Source organism: Erinaceus europaeus, chromosome 13 (genome assembly GCF_950295315.1).
Source record: "Erinaceus europaeus chromosome 13, mEriEur2.1, whole genome shotgun sequence".
In the NCBI taxonomy this organism is placed as follows: domain Eukaryota; kingdom Metazoa; phylum Chordata; class Mammalia; order Eulipotyphla; family Erinaceidae; genus Erinaceus; species Erinaceus europaeus.
Window position 1 is genome coordinate 41,866,728 of NC_080174.1, and position 19,991 is coordinate 41,886,718.

Here is a 19,991-nt window from a genome sequence, read left to right on the forward strand (position 1 = left end):
AACAAAACCCGTAACTACACTAACCTCTCTCTTTTTTTTTAATTTTTATTTATTTATTCCCTTTTGTTGCCTTTGTTGTTTTATTTTTGTAGTTATTATTGTTGTTATCATTGTTGGATAAGAGAAATGGAGAGAGGAGGGGAAGACAGAGGGGGAGAGAAAGATAGACACCTGCAGACTAGCTTCACTGCTTGTGAAGCGACTCCCCTGCAGGTGGGGAACGGGGGCCTTGAACTGGGATCCATTGGTGCTTGTGCTTTGCGCCATGTGTGGTTAACCCCCCTCCACTACCACCCGACTCCCATAACCTCTCTTTTAAAAAAAAAAAAAATAGCCCCTGGCTCCCCACCTGCAGGGGGTTGCTTCACAGGCGGTGAAGCAGGTCTGCAGGTGTCTTTCTCTCCCCCTCTCTGTCTTCCCCTCCTCTCTCCATGTCTCTCTGTCCTATCCAACAACAATAACAGCAATAACAATAACAACAACAATAACGATGACGATAAACAACAAGGGCAACAAAAGGGAAAAATTATTTTTAAAGATTTTATTTATTTATTATGAGAAAGATAGGAAGAGAGAAAGAACCAGACATCACTCTGGTCTGGTACATGTGCTGCGGGGGATTGAATTTAGGACGTCATGCTTGAGGGTCTAGTGCCTTAGCCACTGCGTCACCTCCAGACCACAGGGGAAAAAAAAATTAAGAAATAAAGTTTCTTTAAAAAAATAAAATAAAGAGTCCAGCGGGTTAAGTGGAGGTGGCACAAAGCCCAAGGACCTGGGTAAGGGTCCTGGTTGGAGCCCGTGGCTCCCCACCTGCGGGGGAGTCACTTCACTATTGGTGAAGCAGGTCGGCAGGTGTCTATCTTTCTCTCCCCTGCTCTGACTTCCCCTCCTCTCTCCATTTCTCTCTGTCCTATCTTTATTTTTATTTATTTATTTATCTCCCCTTTTGTTGCCCTTGTTTTTATTGTTGTAGTTATTATTATTGTTGTTACTGATGTCGTTGTTAGATAGGACAGAGAGAAACGGAGAGAGGAGGGGAAGACAGAGAGAGGGAGAGAAAGATAGACACCTGCAGACCTGCTTCACTGCCTATGAAGCGACTCCCCTGCAGGTGGGGAGCCGGGGGCTCTAACCGGGATCTTTACTCCGGTCTTTGCGCTTGGCACCCCTTACTTAACCTGCTGCGCTACCGCCCGAGTCCCCTCTCTGTCCTAACAACGATAATATCAGTAACAACAAGAATAATAACTACAACAATAAAAAACAAGGGCAACAAAAGAGAATAAATAAATACATATTTAAAATAATTAAATAAATAGGGGTCTGGGCAGTAGCGCAGCAGGTGGCACAAAGTGCAAGGAAAGGCTTAAGGATCCTGGTTTGAGCCCCCAGCTGTCCATCTGCAGGGGTCGCTTCGCAAACAGTGAAGCAGGTCTGCAGGTATCTTTCTCTCTCCCTCTCTGTTTTCCCCTCCTCTATCGATTTCTCTCTGTCCTATCCAACAACAACAGCTATGACAACAATAACAATAACAACTAAAACAAGCACAACAACAAGGGCAACAAAATGGAAAAAATAGCCTCCAGATGCAGTGGATTCATTGTGCAGGCACTGAGCTCCAGCGATAACCCTAGAGGCAAAAATAAATAAATAGTAAATATACATATATTTTAAATTATTTTTATTTACTGATTTTATAGAGACAGCCAGAAATCAAGAGGGAAAGGGAAGGTAGAGAGGGAGAAAAACAGATACCTGCAGCACTGCTTCATCACTTGCAAAGCTTTCCCCCTGCAGGTGGAGATTGGGGGCTTGAACCCAGGTCCTTGCACATTGTAACGTGTGCTCAACCAGGTGCGCCACCACCCAGTCCCACTAATACCTATTATCACTAATCCAAGCTAGTTTTTAGTGTGTTACCTGACAATCTTAGTGTGTGTGTGTGTGTGTGTGTGTGTGTTTTACAGGAGAGAGAGGGACAGTGCAAGCATGATTGAGTACCATAGCATCACTAGTACATGTGATGCTAAGAACTGAGGGCTTCCAGTTTGAGATATCAAAGCTTTATTCACTGAACCACTTTCTGGGCTGTCTTAGTGTGTTGTCTTACTTAGTCCATTTACCTTCCTTGTTTCTCAGCTATTTCTTTTTAAAAATTTTTTATTAGTTTTATTTTTTGAGAGAGATGCAGAGACACACAGAGAAACACCAGAGCACTGCTCAGCTCTGGCTTCTGGTGGTTCGATTGAACCTGGGACTTTGGAGCCTCAGGCATGAGAGTCTATTTGCATAACCATTATGCTTTCTCCCCCACCTTCTCAACTATTTCTGTACCTGAGAATCACCAAGGGTTATTTTTTATTATTTTTTAAAATTTTATTTATTTATTCCCTTTTGTTGTCCTTGGTTTTTTTTTTTTAATTGTTGTAGTTATTATTGTTGTTGTTGTTGATGTCGTTGTTGTTGGATAGGACAGAGAGATATGGAGAGAGGAGGGGAAGACAGGGAGGGAGAGAAAGATAGACACTTGCAGACCTGCTTCACTGCTTGTGAAGTGACTCGCCAGGGGATATTCTAAATATGACTAAACTACCCCCCACACACACCAGTTAAATCATTAAGTCTGAGAGAAGGGATCCAGATATCATTAATATTTTTGAAACTCCCTGGATAATTCCAGTGCACATCCATCTTTTTTTTTTAAAAAAAATTTTATGGGAGTCTGGCGGTAGCACAGTGAGTTAAGCACACGTGGCGCGAAGCTCAAGAATTGGCGTAAGGATCCTGGTTCAAGCCCCCAGCTCCCCACCAGCAGGGGATCGCTTCACAGGCAGTGAAGCAGGTCTGCAGGTGTCTGTCTTTCTCTCCCCCTCTCTGTCTTCCCCTTCTCTCTCCATTTCTCTCCGTCCTATCCAACAACGATGATATCAATAACAACAGCAATAACTGCAACAATAAAACAAGGACAACAAAAGGGAAAATAAATAAATATTAAAAAATAAATAATTAAGAACATTAAAAATTTTTTAATCTTTATTTGTTTATTAGATATAGACAGTTAAAAAGTGAGAGGGAAGGGTGGAAATAGAGAAGAAGAGAGACAGACACCTACAACACTGCTTCACCACTCGCAAAGCTTTCTCCCTACAGGTGGGGATCGGGGACTTGAACCCAGGTCCTTGTTCATATAACATGTTTGCTTAACCAGGTGCACCACCACCAAGACCCCATCCATCTTCCTTCCTTTCATTTATTTACTTATTTTGTAGAATGTGGGTCTCTTTCATATGTAAGATTTTACTATTCCAGCATTTCTTTTTCATTCAGGCAGAGAAAGAGAGAGAAGCACTCTAGCATCTGAGCTTCCTATGGTACTATGATACTCCTATATAGTGCTGTGGCTTAAATCTGTGCCGAATGCATGGCAAGACAGGAACCCTTCCTGTTGAACTCTCCCTCTGGACTACAGATTATTTTTCTCTAAGATTTTATTTAGTTATTATATTTATTTTCCCTTCTGTTGCCCTTGTTGTTTTTTATTGTTGTTGTAGTTATTGTTTTCATCGTCGTTGGATAGGACAGAGAGAAATGGAGAGAGATGGGGAAGACAGAGAGGGGGAGAGAAAGACAGACACCTGCAGATCTGCTTCACCGCCTGTGAAGCAACTCCCCTGCAGGCGGGGAGCAGGGGGCTCGAACCGTGATCCCTACCCTGGTCCCTGCGCTTTGCGTCATGTGCGCTTAACCCGCTGTGCTACCGTCCGACTCCCTATTTATTTATTTATTTATTTATTTACTTATTTTAAATATTTATTTATTCCCTTTTGTTGCCCTTGTTGTTGTTTTTTATTGTTGTAGTTATTGTTGTTGTTATTGATGTCGTCGGTGTTGGATAGGACAGAGAGAAATGGAGAGAGGAGGGGAAGACAGAGAGGGGGAGAGAAAGATAGATACCTGCAGACCTGTTTCACCGCCTGTGAAGCAACTCCCCTGCAGGTGGGGAGCAGGGGGCTCGAACCGGGATCCTTACTCCGGTCCTTGCACTTTGCGCCAAGTGCGCTTAACCCACTGCGCTACTGCCCCACTCCCATTTATTTATTTATTAATGAGAAAGATAGGAAGATAGAGAAAAAGAACCAGATATCACTCTGCTACATATGCTTCCGGGGATTGAACTTGGGACCTCATGCTTGAGAGGCTAATGCTTTATCCACTGTGCCATCTTCCACTGTGCCATCTTCTGGACCACCACAGACTTTTTAAAAAATTTTATTTATTTATTCCCTTTTGTTGCCCTTGTTGTTTTATTGTTGTAGTTATTATTGTTGTTGTTGGATAGGACAGAGAGAAATGGAGAGAGGAGGGGAAGACAGAGAGGAGGAGAGAAAGATAGACACCTGCAGACCTGCTTCACCACCTGTGAAGCGACTCCCCTGCAGGTGGGGAGCCAGGCTTCGAACCGGGATCTTTATACTGGTCCTTGTGCTTTGCGCCACCTGCGCTTAACCTGCTGCGCTACAGCCCGACTCCCCACAGACTATTTTTTAAAAGATGTATTTGGACTGGCAGAATAGTTCACTTCGATAGTATGCTGCTTTTACCATATGAATGACCCAGGTTTGAGCCTGGCCCCACTGCATTGAAGGAAGCTTCAGTGCTGTGGTCTCTTTCACCATTTTTTAAAAAATATTTATTTATTCCCTTTTGTTGCTCTTGTTTTATTGTTGTAGTTATTATTGTTGTCATCGTTGTTGGATAGGACAGAGAGAAATGGAGAGAGGAGGAGAAGACAAAGGGGGAGAGAAAGACACCTGCAGACCTGCTTCACTGTTTGTGAAGTGACCATCCTGCAGGTGGGGATCAGGGGCTCCAACAGGGATCCTTACGCCGGTCCTTGCACCTGCGCCACCTGCGCTTAACCTGCTGCACTACCACCGGACTCCCTCACCATTTTTTTTTTTAATCTCTGCCTTTCATCTCTATCTTTTATAATATATATATATATATATATATATATATATATATATATATATATATATATATGTATGTATGTATGTATGTATTTTCTATGAGACTGAGTAGTCAGGAGCACTACTCTGGTACTTGTGACATTGGGAATTGGACTAGGAGACTAAGGCATGCAAGTCCGGTTGAAGTAGTTACCCTGCCACTGCATAGCCCACTTTGAGGGGCATGTTTTCCACTTTGTCTCTAACACCTTTTCTCCCATTTGCTTTCCTGAATGAATACTCAGAAAACTTAAAAATAAATTAAATAAAAATAGAAGTATTCAGAAGTGACCATCACAACCATCAGCTAACCCATATCTGCACATCTGTGCCTTCGCTACTGAAAGTGTGAATAGTCTGTCCTCTGAAGCTAACCTGTCTGCCTGTGCAGTGGAGTTCATCTTCTTTTACCTTTTCTTTCTTTCTTTTTTAAGATTTTATTTATTGGCTGATGAGAAAGATAGGAAAGAGGAAGAACCAGACATCTCTCTCTGGTACATGTGCTGCTGAGGATTGAACTCAAGACCTTATGCTTGAAAGTACCAAATGCTTTATCCACTGCACTACCTCCTGGACCACCTCTTTTACCTTTCCTAGCAGATTTCCATCTCTCCTGCATATTCCTTTTTAAAAAAATATTTATTTATTCCCTTTTGTTGCCCTTGTTGTTTTATTGTTGTAGTTATTATTGTTTTCGTTGTTCTTGGATAGGACAGAGAGAAATGGAGAGAGGAGGGGGAAGACAGAGGAGGGGAGAGAAAGATAGACACCTGCAGACCTGCTTCACCACTTGTGAAGTGACTCCCCTGCAGGTGGGGAGCCTGGGCTCGACTGGGATCCTTCTGCTGGTCCTTGTGCTTTGTGCCACCTGCGCTTAACCTGCTGCGCTACAGCCCAACTCCCCTTTTTCTTTTTACTAGAGCATTTCCTCTGGCAAACAAATATTTATCTCCTACAATTGGGGGGAAAAAATCTGTGAGTGTAGGACTCACAAGTTTGAGGTCCCAAGTTTGATCCCCAGCACTGTCTATGCCAGAGTGATACTCTTTGTTTTCCCTCTTTCATTAATAAATTTTTTTTTTTTCTTTCTTTCTTTCTTTCTTTCTTTCTTTCTTTCTTTCTTTCTTTTTTTTTTTTGGTGGTGTGGGGGATTGAACCTGGGACTTTGGAGCCTCAGGCATGAGAGTCTCTTTGCATAGCCATTATGCTATCTACCCCTGCCCTAAATATTTTTTTTCAAAAACCAAGATTCTGGAGCTTTAGAGGCGACTCTAGATATTTTTTCCATCAAGGTAATCACTGGGGTTTAGTGCTTACATGACTCCATTGTTCCTACTGTTTTTTTTTTGTTGTTGTTGTTGTTTTGTTTGTTTGTTTTTAATGGAGGATGAAAGACAAGGAGAGAAATAGAGAAGATACCATAGTACTCCTCCACAGTTCTTGAAGCTTTATCCCTGCAAGCATTCCCATGGGGTGGCAGGAATCTCAGAAACTGGCCCTTGAACATGGTGAAGTGTGTACTCTACTGTAGCCCTGCTTCACTACTTGTGAAGCTTTTTTCCTGTAGGTGGGGATCAGGGACTTGAACCAGGGGCCTTGCACATTGTAAAGTGTGTGCTTAACCAGGTTCACCACTGCCCAGCCCCCTGATTGTTTCTTCTTGATCTTTATTGCTAGATCCTCGTGCTCTTTCAAGCTTCTAATTGTTGATATGTCCAGGTCTAGTCCTTTGATCTTTTCTCTATCTGCATTTCCTATCTGCATTTCCTCACACCTTTTAATGTTTCCATGCACTGATTGCTCCCTGATTTATATCTCTAGCCTTTATTACCCTCCTGTTGCCTAGTTGTCCTCTGTGCTGGAATGTCCAGCTCAAACTTACCTAGTCCGAAAGTAAGCTCCTGATTATGCCAACAAGTTTGTTCTTCCATGTTTTACTAAATAGTAATTCTTTTCTTTGGGTTGTTCAACCAAAATCCTAGTTCTCCTTTATCCCACAGGCTCTCTTCAATGCTGTCATCCCTGATCATCAAGCAGAAGCCTTCTCTCCTCCTCGCCTCACCCCTTCGGGCTCTCTGGACCAACTTGTGGAAGGTCTTCTGGGTGGCCTGTCTCGCTGGGATGCTGAACACTTTCTCTTCATTGCTGAGTACGGCTACCTGTATGAACACAACTTTGCCTTCTTCCCTGGTTTCCCTCTGGTCCTGGTGGTAGGGACTGAACTATTGAGGCCTCTACGACTGTTGCTGAGCCTGCGAAGTTGCCTGTTAATCTCAGTAGCATTGCTCAATTCCTTGTTCTCTGTGCTAGCTGCAGTTGCACTTCATGATCTTGGCTGTCGGGTTTTGCATTGTCCCCGCCAAGCCTTTTATGGAGCACTGCTCTTTTGCCTCAGTCCTGCCAGTGTCTTCCTCACAGCTGGTTACTCAGAAGCTTTGTTTGCCTTCTTGATGTTCACTGCCATGGGGCAGCTGGAAAGGGGCCGAAGCTGGACGAGTGGACTTCTCTTTGCCCTTGCCACTAGTGTACGGTCCAACGGGCTAGTCAGTATTGGCTTCCTCATACATTCTCAGTGCCGAAGCTTTTTCTCTTCTTTCATGGTACAAAATCCTTTGAGACAGCTCTTAAAGTTAATGGGCTCTGTGTTCCTGTTAGTGCTCACACTTGGCCTTCCCTTTGCCCTCTTTCAATATTATGCTTATACCCAGTTCTGTCTGCCAGGCTCAGCTCGCCCCATTCCTGAGCCCTTGCTGCAGTTAGCTGTTGATAGAGGCTACCGGATTGCCAATGGAAACAAGCCACCTTGGTGCTCTTGGAAATGTCCCCTAATATACAGCTACATTCAGGATACCTACTGGAATGTTGGCTTTCTGAGATACTATGAGCTCAAGCAGGTACCCAATTTTCTATTAGCCACACCAATGACTATGCTGGTTGCCTGGGCAGTTTGGACATATGTGACTACCCACCCTTGGTTCTGCATTACACTTGGGATGCAAAGGGATTGTAAGGCCCTAGAGAAGAAGCCTGCTCTTGGATTCCTCAGTCTTCAGGTGTTTGTGTACTTGGTCCATGCTGCAGTGCTGCTCCTGTTCGGTGGTCTATGCATGCATGTTCAGGTGAGATGGGGTTTTGGCTGGGATTAGGGTATGAATACAGGCAAAACTCCTTAACTCTCATTTGATTGATCTGTACTTGATTTGTTCATTCAGTGCTTTAGGGGCTTTTTTTTTTTTTTTTTTGTGATAGGCTCTCAGTCCACTGAGAATGAAACATAAAGAAGATGAGGTTGCTTCTTTACTGGGTCTCATAGTAGAAATGTGGAAATAGATATTTGAGAGGGCCAGCTGGTGGCACATCTGGTTAACTGCACACACTACAGTGTGCAAGGACCCAGGTTCAAGCCCATGGTCCCCACCTGTAGGGGAAAAGCCTCACAAGTTATGAAGCAGAGCTGCAAGTATCTTTCTGTCTTCCTCCCTCTCTATCTCCCTCCCTCAATTTCTATCTGTTCCTATCCAATAATAAACAAATAAAATAAAAAGAAAATTTAAAAAGGACATTTAACAGACAATGTTGTAGCACAGCAGAATTAAAATATGTTGCTGTTTTGAAATAAAGTATTGAGACAGCATAGAGGGGAAAAGTGCTAAGTAAATGAGTTAAGGAGGGCATCATAGTTAATCTGGTTCCTGAAGAGCAAGAAGACATTCCATTGAAGAAGCAGGAAAGGAGACCAGGTGGTAGCACAACAGGTTAAGTGCACATGGTGCAAAGTGCAGGGACCTATGCAAGGATCCTGGTTCAAGCCTCTGGCTTCCCACCTGCAGGGAGGCTGCCTCACAATCGGTGAAGCAGGTCTACAGGTGTCTATCTTTCTCTTCCCTCTCTGTCTTCCCCTCCTCTCTCCACTTCTCTCTGTTCTATCCAACAACAACGAGATCAATAACAACAACAATAATAATTACAACAATAAAATAACAAGGTCAACAAAAGGGAATAAATAAATATTAAGAAAAAGAAGAAGCAGGAAAACTTGTCCCCAGAAGTGGTGCATTGGACTCACACGCATGAGATCCTGAGATCCCAGAATCACATGTGCCACAGTGATGCTCTGGTCCTTTTTCTCTTCTTGCTATTAGTTTTTTTTTTCTTTTTTTCTTTTTTTAAAAGGTGGGTGGGTGGTGGTATATCTGGTTGAATGCACTTGTTACAATGTGCAAGGACCTGGGTTTGAGCCCTGATCCCCATCTGCAAGGGAGGAAGCTTCACGAGTGGTGAAGCAGGGCTGCAGGTGTCTCTCTGTCTCTCTCCCTTATCAGCCCCTTCCCTTTCAATTTCTGGTTATTTCTCCAATAAATAAATAAAAATAATTAATTAAACCAAAAGGGGGGTCGGTGGTGGCATACCTGGTTGAACACAAATGTTACAGTGCAATAGAACCTGGGTTTGAGTTCCTGGGCCCCACCTGCAAGGGGAGAGCTTTGTGAGTGCTCAAGCAGTGTTGCAGGTGTCTCTCTGTCTCTCTCCCTTTCATCATCCTCTTCCCTCTTGATTTCTGGCTATCTCTACCAATAAATAAATAAAGATAATTTTAAAAATTAGTCTTAAAAAACAGCAGGGAAGATAGCATATATTTATACAAACAGACTGATATCTAAGGCATCCATCCCAAGCACCATCATAAGCCAGAGCTGAGTAGTGCTCTGTTCTCTCTCTCTCTCTCTCTCTCTCTCTCTCTAAATGAGAGCACTGCTCAGCTTGGGCTTATGTTGGGGTGGGGGGGCTGAACCTGGAACTTTGAAGCCTCAGGCATGAGAGTTTCTGTATAACCATTATGCTATCACCACCCCCATCCTCTTTTTCTCTCTTTGTATCTTTCTGTCTATGTCTCTCTTTTCATTAAAATTAATTAATTAATTAATTAAATTAAAATGTTCATTAAAATAAAAAAACATTAAAATGAAGAAGCAGAAGGAGAACATTTTGGCAAGTGGAAAGGCATTTGTAAAGACCTAGAAGTTATGAAAACCTGATCTGAGCTGTAGGAATAAAGCACTAATGTATCTGAAACTTTCCTCTAACATACAATTATTTCCAGAATGTCTACTTGAAAGTTGGCGTCTTGAGGTACTCCACACTGTGGCACTGTTCAACTTTTTTCATACCTGGCTGTGCTCTCCATTTCAGCATGACCTTGAGGATATCTTTTTGCTCTGTGTCACCACTTCTTAGTAGATTCTGCTTCTTGGAGGCCCACATTAGCTGTTTGTAAAGTTTTCTGAGCTGTGTCAATAAGAGGCACAGGGAAAATAAAAAGTAGCATTTTGTGTTTTTGTTTTTTTTTTTATTTAAATTTTTAATTTAAGAAAGGATTAGTGAACAAAAGCATAAGGTAGGAGGGGTACAACTCCACACAATTCCCACCACCCAATCCCCATAACCCACCCTCTCCCATGATAGCCTTCCCATTCTCTAGCCCTCTGGGAGGCATTTTGTGTTTTTAACTGGATTAGTAGAATGAGTGCCCCAAAGATTATAGCTTCCCTCTGGAAGCGTGGCTCTAAACACCCTTAGATGTAAAATTTTGAACCACTGGGCTATTTGCCTGCTTCCTCTCAGCTTTGCTATCCATATGGGATGGGGAACTACCTCACACTTCCAAAACCCACACCACAACCCAAAATTTAAAATTGAACCCCATCAAGTTTATTTTATATCAGTTTGTTCATTTTGTGAGTCTACAGCTAAGTTTGTAAGACTGAAGTCATTTAGCTGGTTTCACACACAGCTTTATAAATCAGATTTTAAACTCTGTTGGGTTTTTTTTCCCACTGTAAAACACTTCTGGTCATAAGGTTATAGTTCCAGCCTCAGGAAACCCCTAGGTTGTTCAGTTTGAGGCAGTAACATTCTAATGAATGTGTGGGTTCCCCCCCTTATGATTTCTCACCAGGTTCTCACCAGGTTCTTGGGCTCCTCCTCTCCTGTTGTGTACTGGTTTCCAGCTCATTTGCTTCAGCATCAAGAGCCACTACTGAGAACGATAGAGATTATGCCTTGGCAACCTCTTGCAGGGAACTCCTCACCACTACAAAAGCTGCCCAGAAATTGTATTATGAGACTTTTGTGCAACTGGAAAACCTGTTCTCTAGTCACACGATGCATACTAGGCTACTTCCTGACTTACTGGCTCCTGGGACTACTCCTACATTGCAACTTCCTGCCTTGGACATGACTTCAGAGTCTCAGGAGAGAGAGAGAAGGAGAGATACAGAAAATGAGAGAGAGACTCAAAGCATATTTAGCCCAATGTCTGAAAATACAAATACATACTGGGTCTACTTGCACAGCCTTGAGATACTTACTATAGCCTTTAGAAATGCCTTCTGTCTTTTTCAAGGCTTGTTCGAGGTGGAATAAATGTGAGCTTCTAGAGAGCCCTTCTGGTACTGGCTATGGTCAGTTTACAGTAGTAGCTATTCTTTCTGTAAGTGAAATTGTATTACAAATATAAAGTATTCCTGGACCTCTCTTGTCAGTCAGGCATAACAGAGATAGTCTTGAACTTATCACTGTCCCACATGTAAATCACATCAAGATCTCTGACGACTGGGTGGTCCACACATGACATCAGAAGCCTGAACACTGTGGCAGCAGTAGTAAGTGGGACCCTTTTTTCTAAATGGGAGATTGTTTATGATTATATTTTCCATGATTTGTTCATTTATTTTATATGAAGTATTTTATAAATATATGCAAATTAAACACCTTTTGGTTGTACATGCAATGAATTTTCTCCCCCCTCCTTCAGTCATTTCATTAGGGGACAGTAGTTGACAGCATAGTTGACACGAGTATAGTTTTCGTCTACCCATTATAGGTGTCTGCAAAACATTTTCAGTCCCCCCCCATACCCTCTTCCCTCCCATCTCCTCCTCCCCAGAGTCCTTTGCTTTTGAAGCAAAGCAATGTGTTGTTTTTTTTTTTTTTTCCTTTTTTTAACTAGAGGACTGTTCTGCTCTGGCTTATGGTGGTACTGGGCTGAACCTGGGACTTTTGGTTATCCAATTTATCTTACTGGCCCCAAAGTACTTTTTTTTTTTTTGCCACCAGGGTTATCTCTGGGGCCCTGTACCAGTACCACAAATCCACCACACCCAGTGATCATCCCCCCCTTATTTTTTCTTTCTGTGGATAGACACCTGCAGACCTGCTTCACTGCCTGTGAAGGGACCACCCTGCAAGTGGGGACCTGGGGGCTTGAACTGAGACCCTTACACCAATTCTTGTGCTTTGGGCCATGTGTGCTTAACCCACTGCGCTACTGCGCACCCCCTCACCCCCCAAATGCAACTTTTTTTTTTGCCTTCAGGATTATTACTGGGGCTCAGTACTGGCACTACAAATCCACTGCTTCTGGAGGCCATTTTCCCCCCATTTTTGTTGCCCTTGTTGCTCTTCTTGTTATTACTGTTGTTATTATTATTGTTGTTGTTGGATAGGACAGAGAGAAATGGAGAGAGAAGGGGAAGACAGAGAGGAGAGAAAGATAAGACACCTGCAGACCTGCTTCACTGCTTGTGAAGCGACTCCCTAGGTGGGGAGCCAGGGGCTCGAACTTGGATCCTTACACCATATGCGCTTAACCCATTGCGCTACCTCCCGACCCCTCCCACCCTGTGCAACCTTTTTTTTCCCCCCTTTTTGTTGCCCTTGTTTTTTTAATTGTTGTTGTAGTTTTTTTTTTTCCCTCCAGGGTTATTGCTGGGCTCGGTGCCTGCACCATGAATCCACCGCTCTTGGAAGCCATTTTTCCCCCTTTTTGTTGCCCTAGTTGTTGCAGCCTCGTTGCGGTTATTATTGCCGTTGTTGTCGTTGCTGTCGTTGCTTTGTTGTTGGATAGGACAGAGAGAAATGGAGAGAGGAGGGGAAGATAGAGAGAGGGGGAGAGAAAGATAGACACCTGCAGACCTGCTTCACCGCCTGTGAAGCGACTCCCCTGCAGGTGGGGAGCCGAGGGCTGGAACCGGGATCCTTACGCTAGTCCCTGTGCTTTGCGCCACGTGCGCTTAACCCACTGCGCCACCGCCCGACCCCCTGTTGTTGTAGTTGTTATTGATGTTGTTGTTAGGACAGAGAAATGGAGAGAGGAGGGGAAGACAGAGAGGGGGAGAGAAAGGTACCTGCAGACCTGCTTCACCACTTGTGAAGCGATTCCCCTGTAGGTGGGGAGCCGGGGGCTCAAACCGGTATCCTTACTGGTCCTTGCGCTTTGCACCACGTGCCCTTAACCTGCTGCGTGACTTCCCTAAGTGCAACTTTTGATGACCTTTCTTTTCTTTTTGCTTCCAGAGTTACTGATGGGGCTTAGTGCCTGCACTATGAATCCACAGCTTTTGGTGGCCATTTTTTCTATTTTATTGGATAGGACACAGAGAAATTGAGAGAAGGATAGATACCTGCAGACCTTCTTCACAGCATGTGAAGTGTCCCCCTGAAGGCAGAGCGCTGGAGGCAGGTCCTTGAACTTAGTACTATATGTGCTCAACTGGTGTGCCACCACCTGGCCTCCCTTAATTGACTTTTCATTTGAAGACTTATTTTGTCAGAGATAGAGACCAGGGCACCACTCTGGCATATGTGGTGCCAAGGATCAAACTTGCAGTCTGATGCATACAAGTCTGTAATTCTATCTCCATGTTGCCTTATCTTTCCTTTGGATGAAAGCAGTGATACCTGATAAATAAAACTTTTTGTCCTGCATAAATAAATTTGTGCCAGGCAACTCAGCGGTCAAAATAGTGATTGATTTTCTTCCTGTTCTTAAGTGCCTGTACTTGTTTTGATGGTAGATGTGGGTCAGAGGAGCAAATATATGGCAACACAAATGACTTGTATATAAGTACTGCGTTGAAGGTAATGCTCTCTTCTGGGGGACAGATAAGATAGCTCATATAATAGGGAACCTGCCTTTCCATTTGTGTGATCCAGGTTCAAACCCCCAGAATACCACATAGGAGTGCTACAGCCCTAAGGAAAACTTGGAACTGTGTTCTCTCTCCCTCTATCTGAAAAAGCCACCCCAGAGCAGTGAAATCACACATTTGAGAAACCCTGGAGATGCAGAAACAAAGATATATTTTTAGTCCCCATTTGGTTATGCCCCTTTAATGCAATTGTAGTAGTCATTGACCCTTGCTGACATATTTTTAAAATATTTTTTATTTTATTATTGGATAGAGACAGAAGTTGAGAGAGGAGGGAGCAATAGAGAAGGATAGAGACAGAGAGATACCTACAGTACTGCTTCACCACTCATGAAGCTTCCCCTGCAAGTGGGGATGAGGGGTTTGAACCTACGTCCTTGTGCACTGTAATGTATGCACTTAACTAGGTGCATTACCACCTGGCCCCCTCTGAGCTATTTTTGTTCATTCTTTGAATCAGGTAAGAAAATGCATCATTACCATTCCTTCCCATTTTATTTATTTGTATTATTATTATTATATGTAAACAGTTCTCTTTTACTTACTAAGCCAGGAAACAGGAAGAGATACAAATCAAGGCCGAGTAGATTCCTAAATGAGCAAACAGTGGTGTTTCACTGAAGATACTAGCCATCAGATCTCAGCATAAATATGTGCACATCTTAGGGGAATCCTTATAGACCCAGCCTTGTTCTTCAGTGTCTCTCTTGGAGTTGTATCTGGTTTATTTTTTTATCACCAGTAGACTTTATCATCTGAATCCACTGCGGTGGTTCTGCTTTTGCTTCTTGGCCAGGAAGCGCTTGATTCTGAAAGTCTTATAGGAAGACATAGCAAGGACCCGTCAGTCCACCAACATGATGGTGGAGAAAAGGAGACAAAAACCCATTTTACTTTATTCCATTTTAAAGGTGTATTTTATTTTATTTTTAAGATTTTTAAAATATTTATTCCCTTTTGTTGCCCTTGGTTTATTGTTGTAGTTATTACTGATGTCGTCGTCGTTGGGTAGGACAGAGAGAAATGGAGAGACGAGGGGAGACGGAGAGAAAGACACCTGCAGACCTGCTTTACCGCTTGTGAAGCGACTCCCCTGCAGGTGGGGGGGCTTGGGGCTCAAACAGATCTTTACACCGGTCCTTGCTCAGGTGTGTTTTATTTTATGAGCTACAGACGGGAGGGGAGAGAAAGAGGCACTCTGGCTAGGCATTGCTAGGTTGAAACTCAGCACCTCACATTTGCAAGCCCAAAGTCACAACAACTGCGCCACCTCCTGGGCCACTCCTTCCTTTTTGAAACTAAAATTTCCAGCAAGCAGAAATTTCAGACTAGATGGATAATCATAAGCAGCTTCTGGAGAGCCCTGAGAACTGGAATTTTAACACGCTCCCTCTGACCATGACAGAATGCTAAACTTGCCAGCTGAGGGGAAGCTCCTGGCTGAGCTCCAGCACCCTCTGTTGGAGTTTCTAGTGAGCTTGGCCAGTAAGCATTTCCCAGCCATCATCCCAGCTCTAGCACAGCTGAGAGAATTTGGTCCAGAGTCAAATGCTTCTGAAAATGTACACACAGATTGGGGCAGCCCTCTACCTTCTGCCAAGATTCCCGAGTGCCCTTCTTGGCAAAAGATGATCACCCTTGCCCTACTGTCCCTCTAGTTGGCAGAAAGTATTCCCTCCCTCCTCACCAACAGCTGCAAACCCAGGGACTTCCACTATGTGTGCTGGAACAGCTGAAGTCTTATTTCACTCTTATTGCTGAGGTAGGAGCACAGATTGGTTTTCTTTCTCTCATGGACTGTCCTCTTTGTCTTCTTCAACACCACCCCTTTTCTTTTAAAAAATATTTTTATTGGGGTGTCAGGCAGTGGTGCACCCAGTTGAGTGCACATATCGCTGTCACAAGGACCTGGGTTCAAGCCCCTGCTGCCCACCTGCAGAGGTGATGCTTCATGAGCAGTGAGGCAGGTCTGCAGGTGTCTCCCTTTCTAAAGAGTATTATTATTATTAAAAAAATTTTTTTAAATATTTTCTCTTTTGTTGCTCTTGTTGTTTTTCATTGTTGTTGTAGTTGTTGTTGTTATTGATGTCGCCGTTGTTGGATAGGACAGAGAGGAATGGAGAGAGAAGGTGAAGACAGGGGGAAAGAAAGATACCTGCAGACTTGCTTCACCGCCTGTGAAGTGACTCCCCTGGAGGTGGGGAGCTGGGGGCTCGAACCAGGATTCTTAACACCGGTACCTGCGCTTTGCGCCAGGTGCGCTTAACCCGCTGAGCTATGCCCGACTCCCAAGAGTATTATTTTTTTAAATGAGAGAGAGAGACACCAGATCACTGCTCAGCTCTGGCTTATGGTGGATGCTAGGGTTGTATCTGAGAGCTCAGAGCCTCAGGAATGAGAGTCTTCCCCCCCCATTTTATTAGATAGGACAGGGAGAAATTGAGAGAGAAGGGGGAGATAGAGAGAGAGAAAAGGATAGATACCTGCAGACCTGTTTTGCTGCTTGTGATGTGTCCCTCCTGCAAGTGGAGAGCCAGGGGCAGGTCCTTGCACTTAGTACTATGTGTGCTTAACCAGGTCACGACTGCCTGGCCACCATGATTGTCTTTTTATTTATTTATTTATTTATTTTTATTCCCTGTTGTTGCCCTTGTTTCATTGATATAGTTATTGTTGTTGTTATTGATGCCATTGTTGGATAGGACAGAGAGAAATGGAGAGAGATGGGGAAGGCAGAGAGGGGGAGAGAAAGACACCTACAGACCTGCTTCACCGCCTGTGAAACGACTCCCCTGCAGGTGGGGAGCCGGGGGCTCAAACGGGGATCCTTAAGCTGGTCCTTGCGCTTTGCTCCACGTGCACTTAGTCCCTTGCATTACCACCAGACTCGGGATAGTCTTTTTTGTATAACCAATATACTGTCTCCCCAACCCTGTCTCTCCTCTGTCCTTTATCTGCCCCTTCCCTCTCAATTTCTCTCTGTCTTATCAAAAAGAAAGAAAGAAAGACAGAAAAAAGAAGAAGAAAAATGGCCACCAGGATCAGTGGATTGTAGTGCCTACACTGAGTTCCAGCAGTAACCCATCTAACCCATGATAACCCATGGTGAGGAAAAATATATATATTTAGGCAGGGAGGCAGCATAATGGTTATGCAAAAGACTTTCATGCCTGAGGCTCTGAAGTCCCAGGTTAAATCCCCAACACCACCATAAACCAGAGCTGTGCAGTGCTGTGATAAAACCAGGGGAGGGAGAGAGAGAACCAGAACATCACTCTTGTATATGCAATGCCAGAAATTGAACTCGGCATCACACTTTTAGGTCCACAGCTTTAGGTACTATACCATGTACCACTTCTCTTTTTTAGGGAGAGTTCAGAGGTTGAGCCAAGAACTTCATATGTGTAGGACACATGCTGTGGCTTGGGAGGTGGTGCAGCAGATAAAATGTTGAACCGTCAGTCATGAGGTCCTCACCTATGGGGGGAAGTGGTGAAGCAGTGCAGGTGTCTCTCTCTTTCTTAAAATTTTTAAAAATATTTATTTATTCCCTTTTTTTTGTTGTTGCCCTTGTTTTATTGTTGTAGTTATTGATGTCATCGTCGGAGGACAGAGAGAAATGGAGAGAGGAAGGGAAGACAGAGGGGGAGAGAAAGACGGACACCTGTAGACCTGCTTTACCACCTGTGAAGCGACTCCCCTGCAGGTAGGGACTGGGGGCTTGAACCTGGGTCCTTGTGTGTTGTTCCATTTGCACACAACCAGGTGCACCACCATCTCTAGCTCCCTCTCTTTCTCCCCCTCTATCTTACCCTTCCCTCTCAATTTCTGTCTCTGTAAAAGAGAGAGAAGAAAAAAGAAAAAAAAAACTCAAGTCAAACAAAGCAAAGAAAAAAAGCTGAGTTGCATCCCTGATGTCTGTCTTTTCCTGTGTTGAGGAGGGAGATAAATAAGAATGCTTGATTCTCTATTGGGGGAGGTGACAAACCCCACAGGGTAAGGGGCGGTCTCACTGCCATGGCAGTTTTAGCTTTCCAACAGATCTTATCACCCCAGAAAAGTGACTTAAAACTTATTTATTTTATTGTCACCAGGGTTATCACTGAGGGTTGGGTGATAATGATGAATCCACTACTCCTGGCGGCTTTTTGTTGTTGTTGTTGTTGGACAGAACAGAGAGAAATTGAGAGCAGGAAGGGAAATAGAGAGAGACACCTATAGTAATTGCTTCACCACTTGTGCAGCTTCCCCTCTGGGGGTGTGGAGTGGGTGTTCAAACCAGGGTCCTTATGCATGGTAATGTGTGTACTTAAATCAGGTGCACCACTGCCTGGCCCTCCTCAATTATCTATATATATGCGTTTCATTTATTGGATAGAGGCAGAAAGAAACTGAGATGGAAGGGGGAGCAGAGAGGAAGGAGATACCTCCTGCAGTACAGTTTCACCACCCAGCCCCTTAAATTTATTAAAAAAAAAAAAAAAGATTTATTGGGGGTTGGGTTGTAGTGCAGCGGGTTAAGCGCACATGGCTCGAAACTCGAGGGCCAAAAGATCCCCAGCTCCCCACCTGCAGGGAGGTCGCTTCTCCAGTCTGCAGGGGTCTATCTTTCTCTCCTCATCTGTCTTCTCTTGCTTTCTCCATTTCTGTCCTATCTGGCAACAACAACATCAGTAACAACAATAACATAACTACAACAATGATAAAAATAAGAGCAACAAAAAAGGAAAATAAATAAATAAAATAAAAGATTTATTGTTGGGGCTGGGCAGTGGTACACCTGGTTGAACGCACATGTTACCATGCTCAAGGAACTGGGTTCAAGCCCCAAGTCCCCACCAGTAGGGGGGTAGCTTCACTAGCAGTGAAGCAATCCTATAAATGTCTCTACCCCACCCTAGCTCCTCTTCCCTCTCAATTTTTGTCCTATCAAATACAATTTAAAGAAATATGCAATGTTTTATTTTTAGGAGAGGGAAATATCCACAGAAAGAGAAAGCAACCAGAGCACTGTAGTGGTGCAGGGGGTTGAACCTGGAACCTTGGAGGCTCAGGTATAACAACACTGGCTCTTACAAATTGAGCTATCCCCACTATCACCCACCCCACGCCCCCAAAAATGGATTTTTAAAAAACATTTTATTTTATTTTAATTTTTAAAAAATATTTGTTTATTTATTCCCTTTTGTTGTCCTTGTTGTTTTATTATTGTAGTTATTATCGTTGTCATCATTGTTGGATAGGACAGAGAGAAATGGAGAGAGGAGGGGAAGACAGATGGGGAGAGAAAGATAGACACCTGCAGACCTGCTTCAGACCTGTTTGTGAAGTGACCATCCTGCAGGTGGGGAGCCGGGGGCTCCAACCGGTACGCCGGTCCTTGGGCTTTGCGTCACCTGTGCTTAACCCGCTGCACCACCGCCAGATTCCCTTATTTTATTTTAATGAGAAAGCTAGAAAGAGAGAGACAGATCAGAGCATTGCTCAGCTCTGGCTTATGGTGGTGTTAGGGTTTGCACCTGGGAGCTCAGAGTCTCAGGTATGAGTCTTTTGCATAATCATGCTGTCTCTCCAACCCCTAAACCATGATCTCAAGGACTAGAAACCCTCTAAGTGGGGATTCCATCTTTTTTCTTTTTTTCTGTTCCCTTCTTTCCTCTCCTCCTCCTTCTTATTCCATTCCTCCTTCTTCCCCTCCTCCTCCTCTTTCTCCTTCTTGTCTTCCTCCTCCTTCTTCTTTTTTTTCTCCCCACCCCCCTTTTTTTCTTTTTTACCAGAGCACTGCATAAATCTGGCTTATGATGGTCTGGGGGATTGAACCCATGACTTCAGAGCCTTGGGCTCAGGTTTTTTTTCATAACCATTGATATATCTTTTTGTTGCTGTTGTTTGTTTTTTAAATAACTTTTTAAAGTTTTTTTAAAATTTTTTAATTTTCGCATTTATTTGTTGGATAGAGACAGCCAGAAATCAAAAGGGGCAGGGGAGA

The 19,991-nt window shown here is 43.7% G+C and overlaps 1 protein-coding gene across 9 annotated transcripts in view; it reads left to right on the forward strand.

Moving 5' to 3' along the window:
• Positions 1–19,991, forward strand: part of PIGV (phosphatidylinositol glycan anchor biosynthesis class V) — a 55,196-nt gene that overhangs the window by 14,923 nt on the left and 20,282 nt on the right. For 5 of the 9 annotated variants that reach the window (XM_016192287.2, XM_060205632.1, XM_060205634.1 and 2 more), the window contains 2 exons: positions 7,013–8,131; positions 10,969–11,785. In XM_016192287.2, coding sequence (XP_016047773.1) covers positions 7,013–8,131; positions 10,969–11,250 — 1,401 coding nt within the window. In that variant the 3' untranslated portion in view covers positions 11,251–11,785. Of the gene's footprint in view, positions 1–7,012; positions 8,132–10,968; positions 11,786–19,991 lie in introns of those variants that run through there. The other 4 variants (XM_060205638.1, XM_060205639.1, XM_060205636.1 and 1 more) reach the window with 4 other exon arrangements.